The 15,679-nt window shown below is 40.4% G+C and overlaps 1 protein-coding gene across 1 annotated transcript in view; it reads right to left on the minus strand.

Annotated features, from left to right (window-relative positions):
- Positions 1-15,679, minus strand: part of PLCB1 (phospholipase C beta 1) — a 404,497-nt gene that overhangs the window by 146,396 nt on the left and 242,422 nt on the right. Inside the window, exons 4-6 of the mRNA XM_059828429.1 lie at positions 11,896-12,036; positions 5,083-5,162; positions 1,206-1,259 (exon numbers count right to left, since the gene is read on the minus strand). Coding sequence (XP_059684412.1) covers positions 1,206-1,259; positions 5,083-5,162; positions 11,896-12,036 — 275 coding nt within the window. The remainder of the gene's footprint in view (positions 1-1,205; positions 1,260-5,082; positions 5,163-11,895; positions 12,037-15,679) is intronic.

Raw genomic sequence — 15,679 nt, forward strand, 5'->3', positions numbered from 1 at the left:
CTCCTTGGGCCCGGCCTTCCAGCCAGTTTTTCACCCAAAGAGTACACCTGTCCAAGCCATGAGCAGCCAGTTTCTCCAGGAGAACGCTGTAGGAAATGGTGTCAAAGGCTTTACTAAACTCTAGGTAGACAACATCCACAGCCTTTTCCTCATCCACTAAACAAGTCACCTTGCCATAGAAGGAGGTTAGTCAAGCAGGACCTGCCTTTCATTAAACCCATGCTAACTGGGCCTGATCACCTGGGTGTCCTGTACGTGCCATGTGATGGGACTCAGGATGATCTGCTCCATAATCTTCCCCAGCACCGCGGTCAGACTGACAGGCCTGTAGTTCCCTGGATCCTCCTTCCAGCCCTTCTTGCAGATGGGCGTCACATTTGCTAACCTCTAGCCAACCGGGACCTCCCCGGTTAGCCAGGGCTGCTGATCAATGATGGAAAGTGGCTTGGTGAGCACTTCCACCAGCTCCCTCAGTACCCTTGGGTGGATCCCATCCAGCCCTATAGACTTGTGGGTGTCTAAGTGGTGCAGCAGGTCGCTAACCATTTCCCTTTGGATTGTGGGGGCTTCATTCTGCTCCCTGTTGCTGTCTTCCAGCTGAGGGGGCTGGGTACCCGGAGAACAACTGCTCTTACTATTAAAGACTAAGGAAAAGAAGGCATTAAGTACCTCAGCCTTTTCCTCATGCTTTGTCACTACTTCCCCCTGCATCCAATAAAGGATGTCTATCCCATCTTTACCTATTTCTTTCCATTTGCTGGCTGCTTGGTAACACAAGTGAGTTTAATGGTACCCACAATGAGTTTAACTGTATCCCACAGAAGTCCCTATTACAGCAGATAGTTATTTGAGAAAGTCACCATTGCTCTCTTCATATTACCCCAGCAACATGCACTTTGAATATATTTATCCTCACGACATGTCTCTGAGGTATAGAAATTATGGGGTTTTTTTTTATTTTACACAAGTGGAACAAGGGCAGAGAAGCTAAATGTCTTACTCAAGATCACAAGGGCAATCTATGCCCAAAGGGTATTTGAACAGAGACATGCTGAGTATCACTGGCCACTCTTTCCTGCAATATGTCTATAAACAGATGATAAAATTACTATCCTAGACACAGGGGTCACATGTTCATCCCAAACATATATTCACACTCAAAAGTCAGAAGAGAATACACGGTAAAGAAGGGAAACAGAACTTACTTCTTCAGAGGAATGCGCCCTTCTGAAGTCACCTGCAGCTTAAGTTTTGTGTAACTGTGGAGAGAAAAGCATCCTGTTTTATTTTTACAGCATTTTCAAGTACCTCTCCACCAACTTGATAGCTCAACGCTAGTGCTCTGATCATGTGGCAAGTTTCACTCAGCTCTTTTGCCCAATGTAAAAACCTGTTGGGATATCATTAATAAGTAAATACCTTTTCCATCAACAGTAATGCACCTGTAGTGTCAAATATGGTCTGTCTTGCAACAGAACATTGCAAATACCATAAATGCACAAATTTATCATCCCCCCCGCCCCAGGTCCTTCTCACCCAGGCTGCCTGTCTATCAGCAGACTGAATTGTGGCACACAGGCTACACAACTTGGCTGGAAAAGTGGCTGTAGTCTTCCTCTTCCAGGGGCTGAAAATGACCCTGGATGTTGCACGCCAACATCCCTGCCTCCCTAAGCCCCCCCCATCACACATCTGTGAAGGTTTCTCTGTTTGACACTAAATGTTGTCACTCCTCAGCTGGAAGGAAGTCAAATCGCTGGCAACTGAAATGTCTCTGCACCAGCAAGAGTGTCAATACATTTAGCAGCCCTGGGCAAGCCCAAGACATTTCCAGTGTGAAGCAATATAAAAATTACACGCTGAAACCATCTACAGGCAGGCAATTATCCAGCTTTTGAAGTGAGTATTTAGAGAATCTCAATATCTCAGGACCTGTGACTCCTCTCACATGCTCATTAAGGCAGCAGGATGAGGACGTATCTTTCTTTGTCCAAATCTTTCAACATACTGATTCAAAGCCTACTGAAACAGGAGTCATCCAGTAGCTTTAATGAGAAGCAGTTGGGCCTACGGCTGCTATCTGATGATCCTCCCAGTGTAAGACAACTACTGGTTTCCGGCACGTCTACCAGCAGCAGCCTGCGAAAAGCAAAACTTTTTGAGTGCTTCATCTCTTCTGCTTGAACATAATTAAAACTGTAAATTAGTTTTGCAGTAATATGATCTGGTGAAAAATGTGGCAACACTTAAGTACTTTAGAAGACTTTTTGTTGTTGTTGTTGTTGTTAAAAAAAACCCCAACTTTTTCACTTTACCCACTGGCCTACCAAAAGAAAAAGAAACTGCATGGTTCTAATAAACTTTCCTTTTCTTCCCAACCGAAAATGCCATTAGTAACCGCTTCAAAAACGAAGTACGTGCTAATATCCCTAACTAGAATAGGAACATTTTCACAAATCCTTGTCTCCTCATATGCATCTTCTGGAAACTGAAATCTCTACTGCTACTGTGTCACCAAACAAAAGTATTATCCCCTCTGCCCCATCTCCCAGCACTGAGCTAGGTTAAAAACAAAAAAAATCACAGCAGGTAGTAAAAGAAGTTTTCTTTTATTTTGCCTTCTATTTTTTGAAACTTTTGAGTAATTCCGGTCACATTTAATGTTTTCCTCTGCAGCCAACAAAGCTAGAAATAAAAGAAAATGGGGAAAAAAAAAAAAGAATTCTGAACTTCAGTTAAAGCAAACTAAAAATGTGCGTCTGAAGAACAGTCAACCCCCACCAGTACTTACCACCTTTCTTCCTCCCAAATTCTTTGCTACACGTGTGACACTATTTTTTCCCCATGCAGACATTATCCATCCATCTAAGAAACTCAAGCATGTTATTCCTGTTAAAAAGCCTGCTGAGAGATACTCCCATCAGCAGCAGCCGAATGGACTCACATCAGTAGTGCAGTGCTGATTCCAAGAACGACAAACCCTGGACGTAACGCTGACCCAAGGGTTTGCACAGCGCAGTCCCCCTTTGCTCATCACTGCACTGCTCAGCATTTCAGTGCTAATGTACTCCAGCGTCCATATTTGCACCCCAACAGAAAAATACACTGCACAGTTACAACAGAGGAATGAGCACTTTATAACCAAATAGCAGTTTTTATTAACCATCCTTCCTCCCAAATTAACCCTATTTTTCTCATCTGACCAAACCACAGGGGAGCTGCTCAAGCTGTTTATTATTGCAGTTCCAACACCGCAAGGGACTGAATGCCACAAAGAAAAAAGCCTTTCTAATTCTGCTCTAATGCAATTTGCTTTTCTATTTCGATGAAAGGGTTCTGATAGGACTGCAACTAACCCCTTGCCTAGTACAGTAATTATAATAGGGAAATATTTTTAGTCTTCAAAGATTTCTTAAGCGACTGATTTAGCATTTGTGCAGAGGACCCTGGAAACCCAACAGTTCCTAAGTGATTTATTAATTAGTGGAAAAAGAAAAGACACAGGAATGCCATGCTTGCCTGCTACTGAATCTATGCAATGTGTCCAGTGACTTGATCTTTAATTAATATTGCTTGAACGTTGCAGAAAAATGGCTCCAAATAAGACTGCTCTAGTATACTGTGTGATAACATGTTCCTCCTGTGAATCTGATCTGAAAGCGCCCATTAGGTACAGGCACAATCCTCCCCATTCCAGACCTGTCAGCAAAGTCCACTATCCACCTGGGGATTTGAGTGGTAGGGGGCATGAAAATAGTAACATCAAATCACTCCCGTAACTCATCTATGACCTATGGAGGCGAAGGAAGGCATCTCTGCTCTTGCTCTCACACCTGGGTCTGCTCAGGTTAGCACAGTGTTTTCTCCACTGTCAACACGCAGAGCGAAAAGGAAATGTTAAATGTTTCCATCCATTTGGGATTTTGTTCGCTTGATGTATCATTGCTGTCCCAACACAGCATTTTCAGACACAGAGCTGTAGTTCCTGCAAAGTCCAGCCTTCAAAGTTTCTTCAGTAATTTCCGTTGACTTCAGCTGCACCACAACGAATACTATGAGAAGGAAACGCACACACCCGCCACTTCTCCCCTTCCCAGAATAGGCACCTATGAATACACACATGGGATTAAATTTAAGCAGTTGGGAACCTTGTGACTAAATATGGGTGCATCTAATGAAATTAGGCAAGCACAACCTTAGAAAGTCCAGAAAAAGGGTGGGTTAACTTGCTTCTTGGATGGAGGCAAGTTTTAGGAACCTAAGCCCCAGCTTGGTATTTAGCTGGACCGAGCCTCTGTCTGTGAGCAGAAATTAAAAGGTGTTTAGAGGAGACACAAAGCTGAATTTAACCAGCCAACTTGTAGGCTGGGGAGGGTGTATCTTCTCTTGTAGAACCCCAGAAGGCCAGCAAATACCCCAGTTCATTACCACCCCTACCTGGTAGGCTTTGCCATGCTGTTCTCAACAATATCACTTCTGCAAAACTCCCTCAGCATGTGGACTTATCCAGTTGAGACTCACTAATCTCAGGTTTAGTTCTCTCTCCTTTCGGAGGTGTGTTTATACACCCCAAACGTTCTCCTAAACACCTTCTGTATTTCATCGAAACCAAGTCAGAATCTGCACGCTATGCAAAGCAACCTAGACGAATGGATTCGTGAAAACCAGAGAGATTAGACTGAGAAAATGGACTTCTTGCATTTCTCATTTTTTGATCGATAACAGAAAAAAAAAAGGAAAATAAACCGGAAGCAAGTCAGTCCAGAATATTCTTTCATTTTAAATGCAGAGCTTCAGACTACAGCCGAAGCTGCTACTTTGGTATGCAAGGGGAAGATGGCACTTAATTCTGGTTTTTTGCTACAACTTAGTAGTTTGCAAGAAGAACCCTAACAAGATTTTTGTTTAAATGACGTTTAGATAACAGGCTTTTTAAAACCATGGGAAAGGACAGCCTGTGTTTACAAAAGTGACAACTCATCAAAGCAGAAACAATAGATGACAATGTGACTAACAAGAAAAGAGGAAAATGACGCAGAGAAAAGAGCAACACCCACAGCATTAAATACGATGGCCACTTACGCTTTTTCCAGAAACGCATCCCTTGACATGTTCTGTGCCAACAAATTTGTTGCCAAACTGAACACTTCATCTGACCATTCCTATAGAGAGAAAATGTGATTAAATGAGGCTTAGTTTAGATGTTTACTTACACAATGCAAAATATTTTTGAAAATTATATCGTTAGTAAGAACTGCCTAATTAAAGTCTGAACTTGATTTTTCCAATTACAGCTCCCTTCCTCATCTGTGAGACCTGATTTTCTTATGCTGCAAAAAATGAAGACTGTTACAAATATTTTTTTAAAAAGGTATCTTATTCCAATGTATTAGAAAAAAAAAATAAAAATCATATGGATAAGTGTCTGATGCAAAGCACATTCCAATTTGTGGGAGATGTGAAATAAATGCCCCAGAAAAATAGATTTTCTTGTCTGTTGGACACTGTTCTGGTTGATACGCTAAGGTTAAAAGAGGAGCCCCTTACCACCATCCTCGTAAAATGACGCTGAAATGGACTTAAAGCCTTCTGAAGACAGACAGACCTGCCAGGGTGGGATACAGACCATACCATAATAAGTCTCTTGCTCTGATGTCCCCTCTTGTAAGTTTGTTGTGAGAGCCTCTGCATCACCCTCTCCACAGATCAGGAAGTAATTCAGACAACAAATATCACGCTTTGTTATGGTGGATACCGAATTAAGAACTGTAAATACTGACTCTACCTAAGATCTTACCAGCCAACATAAGAAACACACTTAAAAAAACCAAACCAGTAGAAATATATAGGAGTAAATTTAAATTATTCCGATATACAAGTAAGAAGATGCAAGTCCGAACAGAAAAGCTCCTCTTCCCCCACCATATATCCTTACACTGTGGTCCTATCCCTCGCTAAATTATTTTTCCCCCTTGCTACTCTGGCATAGGGAAGAAGTGTCCTCCAGCTGCTCACGGGATGCCTCCCGTCTCCATCCGCAGGCACTACTCTTCCCATGGCTCTCCCTCACTTCTCCTCTCTTTATTTCCCTGACTTATTTTTCTCATTTCTATGTATGTTGCGGAAGTCCTTCCCTTAGGTCTCCATCCCTTCCCAGGTTCCCAGCAAGGCTGATCCATGATTATCATCTGAAGTTTAGACTCTCGCTGCTCATGCTGTCACTCTCCTCCCTTGCAGAGCTCTCCCGCAGCTCTTCATTGACAACTTCAGCACATTCCTCCTTCCTAACTTGGTGCTTATTTACAATCTTTAATTGCAATCCTTTTTAATCACAACTGTGGGTTTGGATTGGCTTTGTTTCACCCCTTTAAAAAAAGAAAGGAACGAAAATAAACAATGCCTTTGCAAACAATGTGGTGTTTGGGGATTTTTTTACTAGATGAAGTTTTCTGAGTTTTCTTTGAAACTACAGCTGACTTTCCTTTCATGTTAGTCCAGATCCAAAATTCCCATCACCACACACCCTCCCAGATGCATACTCTTTGGAGGTATTCCCTCTCCTTCGTTCTTCTTTTTCTTGAGGAAAAATACAAAAAAAAGGTGATTTCATTCTGTCAAAAAATGATAATGATGAAAAGTATCATTGACTTCCAATGAAACAAACGTTACTACATCACTTTGGAGCTTATGAGCTTGTTTTACCTAAAAAGCCTCAAGTTTCCACATGATCAGGTGATCAATCTGTGAGGTTCAGAAGTTATCACGTTTTTCTATTTTTTTTAATGTGCTAAGATTTGTCCCCTAAAGTTATCAGATCTTGTTCCCAACAAGGAAGAGATAAGGCTACCTAGATGCCTACTGCTATACGAGCCTTTTGATATCCTTCAACCACCAGATCCTTAAGTCCACCCCACTCACAACCTCACCCCCAAGCAGCTGAGACAACACATCTCCCTGTGACTGGTATTTCTGGCAGAGAAACCTTCCTCCCTCAGACACAGACTTGTTGTTCTAGTGGCAAACCGTTCTTGCCGAGATAAACCTAAGAAGGAAAAACAAGTAAACTAAAAAAATGGAAGTAGTCACGAGCGGTGGAGGGGAGGACTAATTTGAAAAAACAGGGGTGTGAGAAAGAACCAAAGGAGGACTCGGGTTCGTTAGGAACACCACTGCTTTGCTGTGACTCTTGGAACGGAAAGCGTATTAAGTGCAGCATCTTTTTTTCTTCTTGGCAACTCATTTTTCCAGGCTCAAAATAGGCTCATCTTGTAAACACTGCTTTGTTTAGGCACTAATAATAGCAGTTAAAACTTCTCTCTATGACACTAATGGCTGCAAAGATTAATGGCCACATAAAATATTATTCAGAAATTGAAAATACGTTGGCTTTTAACACATTTTGATAGACCTTGTTTTGATCTCACCGATTCTGCTGGGCCTAAAACTGAAGTATTGTGTAGAAAACAGAAGGGAGAGCACTTCAGGAGTATCCCACACCCCAGCTCTTCCTTCTTTTTGTCCGAGCACTTGTTGACAGAAATGTAAGAGGAACTCGGTTATTATGTGCCTGTCACAAGCATTATTTATATGAACAGTCTTGCCATGTTCCTTTGCTAGCTCTTCCTGGCTCTTCAAGCAATCACATTGTTCTTGCCAAATATTCTAAGGGCTACCTGCAGGCTGAGCCATTTCTGATACAGGTGCCAAGTCAACAAGTCACAAGCAATACTTGCTCATTGCCTCTCCCATTTTACGGTCTTCATTCCAGCCACCACAGAGCCGCAGCCAAAAAACCAAGATCAGAAAATATGCCAAGGATCACATCATCTTTCCAGTTGCTGGTCTGAACCCTCAGCAGGAGGGGAAACAACAGCCCTGAGCACAGACCTGAAGAAATAAAGGAGATGCTTTGGACTGACTTTGATGGGCTTGCATCAAGCTGTGAGCCAAGATGCGTCTCACTGCTTTAGCTACCAAACGGCTCTGTTTCCTTGGTTTTTCTGCATGGTAGAGAGTAAAGCCTGTACTCTAACTCCGTGCATGATGCACTCTGCAGCCGTCTTTACCAGCAGCAGCGATTCCAGAAGGCAGCACTCGGTGAGAGCGCTCCGCAGGGTAGAAAGCTGTTATGTGTAGAAAGAAAACAGCCTACTGCGGAAAGGTTATAACAGCCTCTGAATCACCACGGTAGCTGCAGACTGCGGTACAGATGCAATACAAAAGGAAAATACAAATCTAGGTATTTTGAAATAGGACTGTACTAATGCCAACAAACTGTTTGAAGACTGGAAGCCTCTGATCCCCTTTGGTAGCGCAAGAACCCAGCCTTCCGACACTCAACTCCAACCAAGTCACATCCATCATGATAAGAGCTCCCTGAACCCTAACTTCTCTTGGCTACGTCCTGTTACACTAATTCATATTTATATCACTCCTGTGAACTTTACTAACAAATTATTTAGCTGTTCTCTGCTTTGGCAGGTAGCATATAAGCAGCAGTTCATTTGGAAATCTGTTGCTCAGTGAAGTAATTTCTCTCCTCTGTTGCATGCATCAGGATACATACCATAAGACATTTATCTCAACAGAAGAGATCAGTCTTTTTTCGTAAGAAAAGACAGCACACATTCTTGAAAACGCTTCCTTCAAATCAGAACTGACTACATGTGAAGGCAATTTTTCTCGCACATTTGTTTTCGGTGGGAGGTTAACAAAGCAAGCTGCTGGAATTCTACACTTTCGGCATCCTTAAGAATTTCATTTTAAAAAAATATATCAAATGGACAAGAATTGATATGGTTTGTTTTACCATTTTGTTATACGGATCAAGCTCTTAAATATGGCCAAGAAGCTGGAAAAATAAAGATGTATGCTGGAAAGCATAATATAGCACAACTTGTGAATCATCTCTGACTACATCATTTTACTTATGGAGGAATTCATCATCTCTTAGTGATGGATCTGATCCAAAGCTCCTCAAACTGAGAAGAAAGAGAATTCCTTGGGCTCTGGACAGGGGTCTGCATGGCCAGGACGGACTAGTCTGGTGAGAACAGAGTTGACATGAGCGGCACAAAAAAAAGAGTGAAAGGAAAGAGATGGGAACAATAGGATGTTCACTTTTGAAGTTACTGGATTTGGGAAGAGAATGGAATATTGTAGAGGAGACACAGAGGTTCACAGGTTGGACTTTTTCATGTTGGGAACAGATAGGGAGAAAAAGAGCATCCGCTCAGAACAGGGTTCGAGAACAAACTTCTTTCTTTATCCTGGCTTCTGCAGTGCTACGTTTGTGGAAGCTCACAAATCCTATCCCAAGACAGGCACAGGCGCACCCATCTGAAAATAAGCACACGCTGTATCAGTGCTACTTCTCGTCATCAAGAGGTGTCTAGCAATCTGCCTTTTAGACATTACCCAATGAATTTCAAGGTGCATTCTTTGAACAAACTAGCTGCTCAGTGCCCTTCAGCTCATCACTAACGTACTTTAAACATCAGTTACTTTCTCCTGGAGGAAACAGTACATTGTGGCTACATCATCATTTCTAGCTCTGTATTTAGTTCACTTAAAGCAAGCTGAATAGCCCAAGGCTCCTATTTTCATAACTTTCCCACAACTTGGCCAGTGGATGTGATGCACAGAGTTTGTAGCAGAACAGGAAGCCTTTTGCAAAGGAAGAAAACCCCATAATTGAATAATTTTAACTGCCTAAGACTGTTACAGTTTACTTTGCCTTTCTCCTCCAAGGGAGGACTGATTGATACTTATCACACAACTTGAAAAATAAGGTATAACAAATGAAGGGTTGCTCTAAAAAATATTCATGCACTGAAAAGGGAAAGGTGGGAGAGTTTTTCATTAGCACTTGCTTTTCCTGGAATATCAGCAAGAGGACGGGTCAAAATTCGCATATGATGTTGAAAACTTCTTGTGTTTACAGGCCTTCTCAAAGCTCCCTGAAGAGATGATTTGTGTCTGATGTGCTTATTTATAACGACTCCTTTGAGTCACTCATGGGTTCTGGAGATGAGAAGGACCAGACTCTGTGGTCTTGCTCATATAAAGTTGGAAAACATGTTAAAAGGAAGAATTTTTAGATGCATTCAGGAGTGCTCAAACTCTGTTCTCATTGAAACAATTGGTGTATTTAATGGGATTTCAAAGCAAGCACAGCTAATCTGCAATGCTTGGAAAATTGCATCCCCAGACCACAGTGCCTGACTGATAAAATACGAATTTATATGGTCTACTGCATTTACAAATAACAAGGAAGACTTAGATTCTTCGTTACTCAGATCATAGGAGTTACTCAGCATTTAGAGCAGCCAAGCTTCTCTAAAACATGATTTTATCTACTGTATTTTAAGGTTCCATTATCAAACAGAAAATGGCCCTAAAATACAAATTTCTGCACTGTTTTAGCAAGTAGATTATAGTTCACTGATTGCTGGCTAGACAGGAAAGTGGAAAAGAAGGACATACACTTCTAATTTAGGTGATTATCCTTCTTCCTTGGTAAGGGCTAACAATTTTTGCTGGTAAAGGTTTAGCATACCTTTTCATTTTCCATCAGATGCTTAGGGGTTTTTTTTCCTGAAGAGTTGTTTCAATTGCTTTCACTTTTGCAGTGTTAAGATTTCTTAACCACACCTGTGGAGTATAGCTCTGCTTTTTCAAGTCTGAGGACAGCACTTCCCACTCAGCCGTCCATGGACCCCCACAAACTCATTTTGTTTCTATTCTGTTGTACCAAAGAAACAGTGGAAACTGTGTTTTTGCCAAATTGACCAATTGGCTAATGAAGATCAGCAGTGACAGAAACCTGACAAGCAAAACTATATCCTCCCTCCCAGGTTAAGCCTTTCATCCTATGACCTTTTTTCACGTGGTCTGACCATCCTTGTTGCCTGTGAGGTGACAAAATAACTCCTTACGGTTATTAAGTAACAGCAGTCTATGGAGAAATTAGCTTTTTAGTGCTATCTAGTAGACTCGAGGATGCAAACCATATGAAAGTGTGTTCTGCAGGTGGTTATCTAGAGGCTGTCATCGGTCTATCTACATGAATGGAAGTGGAAAGAGAGCTTTTGAATGTTAATTTGGAACAGATAAAGCACAGAGCTCCTAATTCATTAAATACAACTGAGTCATACAGAAATTGGAAGAAGGGAAAAAAAAAACCGTAAACCATGTACTAATATCAATTGTAACTTGCTTGTACACACAACTGTGTTTTATGTGGTGTGTTGGACAGAAATGAAAGGACTGTATACCTGCGTGGAAAAAATGCTAAGGTAATGACGTTGACTTCACAATTCTTATCAAAGGCAGACAAAATGCAATGCTTAAAATTAACCTTTGAACATGAGCAGAAACAGTTATGCGTGCAAGCTAAATTAAGCATCTGATTGCTGACATACTTGAGTGTGCAAGGTAAAGCTGTAGATTCCCACTGCTCTGGTATAGGCCAACTTTAAAAAGTCAACCATTTACAAACTTTGTTCTCAAAGATGATCCATAGTTCGCACACACTTAGAACAAGCATAAAAGTGCGATAACTACTGAAAAATATTGATACCTGTTTGGAGAGTCACAGTATACATCTTATAACTGAGTAAAAATGTGCACATGCCATCATTTTCACAGTGCTCATTTGGGCTTTACAAGCAATGTTCTGAAGATGAGCACACATATCGGGGGAAAAAAATTGTGGAATTAACTCCCAGAAAAAAAATTATTGCACATTTCTTCTTTGGTATTGAGTGGCACAGCTCTACAGCAGAATTGAGGTTCATTTCATAGCAATCTCCACTTTTAACTCATTTATCCATATCTCAAAATGATACTTTAAAAACACTTTAATTTTATATGACACAGATGAATGTATATTACCTTTGCTATATCCTCTTGGAATGCCACCAAGTTCAAGTATGATATATTGACCAGGTCTGGGCCATAGACAACAGTTATCATTCGATTTTCCAGCCGACCTCCAAGGTTCCCAGCATCCAACAGTTCGCGCAGTTTTGGATCCTGTAGGTAAATAAATAACAAAATAGTTAAAAATCTTTTGAAAATTTTTACACTAAAAGAGGTGAATATTTTTACAAATACTTCCATTTTGAAAACTTGTGTTATTTTGAACATTTTAAACATGATGGCACTAGGTTCTGATCCAGTTAATTATTCATTAAAATATTTAAAGCTATTAACCAGGACAAAAAGAAAATCACTACTGTAAATCCTTTGATGCCTCTGAGCCCTGTATTGGTACAGTACAGATGAAAAGCTGTCCAGTTGATGGCTGCACATTCCTATTTTCAGCTATTTTGTCTCATAAGATAAGCATACGTAAACTGTTTTGCTTGTCAAGACAACACAATCTGTCCAAAGGCTACTGGCCTCAGCAGAGAGATTCTCTATGATTTTAATGGATTTTAGATAAAGCTCAAAATGAGAACTCAGTTTTTTCCTAAGGAATTAAGATGACTGTCTGGAATTAACTGTCTTAAACACTATGAAATGCATAACAGAACTTTGGTGATGCGCTCCTCTTTCATCTTCACGTTCAAAAGGTCATGTATTATTTAAGTTATGAGATATATTCCATTTATATTTAGTTTTTAGTCTTTTTTTTTTCCGGTTTATATCCAGTATAGAAATGACTACATAACATTCCTGTGAAGGAAAGATATATTCAATTATTTTTATCAGCCAGTAATAGCCTGAACTTTAGCTTCATTGGTAGCATAGGCATGTGAGAAAAAACTTCAAGTTATTTTGTAATTCTACTAGTTTCTATCGGGCTGCAGCATTTCCAAGAAACGCACTCAGTGTTTTTCAAACTAAGAAAACAGCTTGGTCCTTGACCTCAAGCTGAAGTTTACAAAGGCAAAGACAGATGAAAAGAAGCCCTGCATGACTGAATTCAGTCCTCTGAATAGGGCCAGTATAATTTGAAAGTTCAGGTTTCCTAAAATGCAAGATTTTTCAGTCTGGTACAAATACTAAAAAATGGCCAGCAAATAGTGTCACTATGGGATGACAGATTCTGTGTAGAGATTAAATTATTTCAAAACTGACACAAATATATACTGCAGTTTACATTTCACTCTCACATGAACCTTTTCCCCCCCACTGTCTGCATACATTTAGTGTTTATGGTACTTCTTAATATTTAATAACTTTTGAATAAGAATCTAAATCTCCACCAACTGATACAAATTAAAATTAGTATAACAGGACGATAAGCTTAAGATGATAGAAAGGGCGATTTTTCATGGATCTTGCAGGAAATCCTGTATCAACAAGACCTCAGTCTAAAGGGCATCTCCAGACTGGTATCACAGCTGCTTGTAGGCAATGGAGTTACACATATATTCACCGAATACTTCACAAGGTTTAGGTGAGCATTTTGAAGTATGGCGTATTAACTGGAAAGAAACTACAAGGCTGTCCATCATAAAATGCTGAGCCTCATTAAATACCAGGTATGATGGCAAGTGTTGCAGGAAAACAGACAGTATAATTCTATTTGAGGGTTCTGTAAAGAAGGAATATGATTGTGCTCTGAGACAAAGACGATTTCATGGATAAACAAGTTAATGACAGGCTTTCACATAAGAGAAACACAGAATAGGGATACAAAAATAGTAGTTGCCTTCCAGAGATGGGAATTTGAAGGAGAAAGGCAAAGAAACTGTGTTAATTTACATCTAGGAGAGAAGCTAGAGACATGCCCTGAAGATGCTAAGTTAGTGATGGTGTATTACTAGATGGGTTACTTTCTCTTTAATGTACAGGCTGAATGTTATGAAGCTTTGTTTAATTTCTTTGGGAGATGAGAACTCATCTGCTTTTTACTATCTACTGTTTCAAACCCAAAATCAGACTGATAAATGCTTCTGCTAAAGGGCCTGTCTGGAAAAAGCATCATTCTTTCTGAACTCAAACTGAACAGGATTGTCTGTCTGGTTTTGTTCTCTTTCACGTATTTGTCATTCCTGTCTTCCTTTCCCTGGCTGAACCTCTTGCTCACAGTTTCACTCTTGGTGATGAACTGCAATCATAACAACAAAAGAAGAAAGAAAAGTTTTTCCTGGTATTTATAGTCAACTATAGGATGTCTCCCTGATGGATCATACTCTAGTTAGTCTAAGATATGCATTAGCCATGTATCACAGAATAAAAAAGAAACATATTTGAAATGGGATGTTTTTCCAAAGCAAATTTATCAAAAGAGACATTATTTGGGACTGGCTCAGTAAGGTTTTTAGAAGTGCAGAGTAAGTTGCCAATAAGGCAACGTGAGTATGAATTTGGTCTTCCAAATCCCATGATTCTTCTCCAGGTTTTAAAGGTAAGAAATTAGACAGACCATCCTCTTTGGGTTGCTGGGTTTGGATAAGTAAAACGTTGAATTCTTCTATTCTGTTTAAGACTTGTCTAACGAAATTTGAAGCACACAGTCCCTTAGAGCAACACATTATCTGGCTGCTATCCAGCACCTAGTAATAAAGGGCATACACTGCATATCCTGGGCTATCTCAGTGTAACCTGCAACGTGCTCCACAGACTTAATTTAGATTTTTTTATTATAAGTTCAGTGTAAGACAATGATTTTGACACTAACAGGATTCATGCCCTTTTTGACCCCTGCCAGGGGTATATTTGCCCTTTAAGGGTGACAGATGCATTTCCACTTCTCAGTGACAACTTGCCCTTAGCTGATGATCTAGGTCATATTATTTGGTCCTTAGACCTGAAGTTCTCAAACTTAGATACCAAAGCACACTGTCAGCTCTTCACATTCCTCATGAGCAGCTCTGCTCCCTTATTACCACACTTGGCTGCAAACACTACTAAGGAGATGAGCAAAATATCCTTTATCAAAATCTTGAAGACTATCAAAGCTCTATGAATCAAAGCCCTTTTTAAAATGTCAGCAAGTTTTCCTGTGGAGATGATAGGAAAGCACATGGAAAAAAACCAAGCAGCAAGACCAAATTTAGCTTCTTTTATGTAAATCGGATTATTTTGATTTTAATAATTCCATTTTGAGGAACAAGACTGAAAGTCTGCTGCTGTTTGGAGCTGCATTTGATATACTGGCTCACAAGTGGACAGATTGGTTTTCGGCATAAGCTCTTTGCTAGACTGTGGCCTTATTATGAACATATTGAGCTCTTTGAGAGACACTCAGAAGAATTATACCTACTGAATATTGATTATAGTAATTTTTTGAACACCTGAGCTACTGAAGTGCTATCACGTTAGGGAACACATTCATGGGATGCTCAATAAACCGCAGGCTATTGACAGTGCCCACCTAACTCGTCCAAGTTCCCTTCGTAGCACAATGATTTAAGTCTGCTTTGATGTTTTCTGATGAACGAGCATCCTTTCGTCTCTTTTACTCAAAAGGTCTAGGCGTCAGCTTGCTTTTTCCCTTCCACTAAAGCCTAGCAGGACCTTCAGCTCAAGGACCGGAGCTGCCTGAAGACTTGCCCTGAAACCAGGTCAGGAGAGCCGGTGTTTCTGATGGGACACCTCTATGGCTAAAAGGCTGACAGATTCCCGGAGGGAGATGCAAATTGTGAGCAGGAAAATACAGAGGAGGTGACAAGGATGGTATTGGCAGCACAAACAGCTTTAGAATCCATTAAAAATAAGACTA

This window comes from Gavia stellata, chromosome 23, assembly GCF_030936135.1.
Source record: "Gavia stellata isolate bGavSte3 chromosome 23, bGavSte3.hap2, whole genome shotgun sequence".
NCBI classification, from domain to species: domain Eukaryota; kingdom Metazoa; phylum Chordata; class Aves; order Gaviiformes; family Gaviidae; genus Gavia; species Gavia stellata.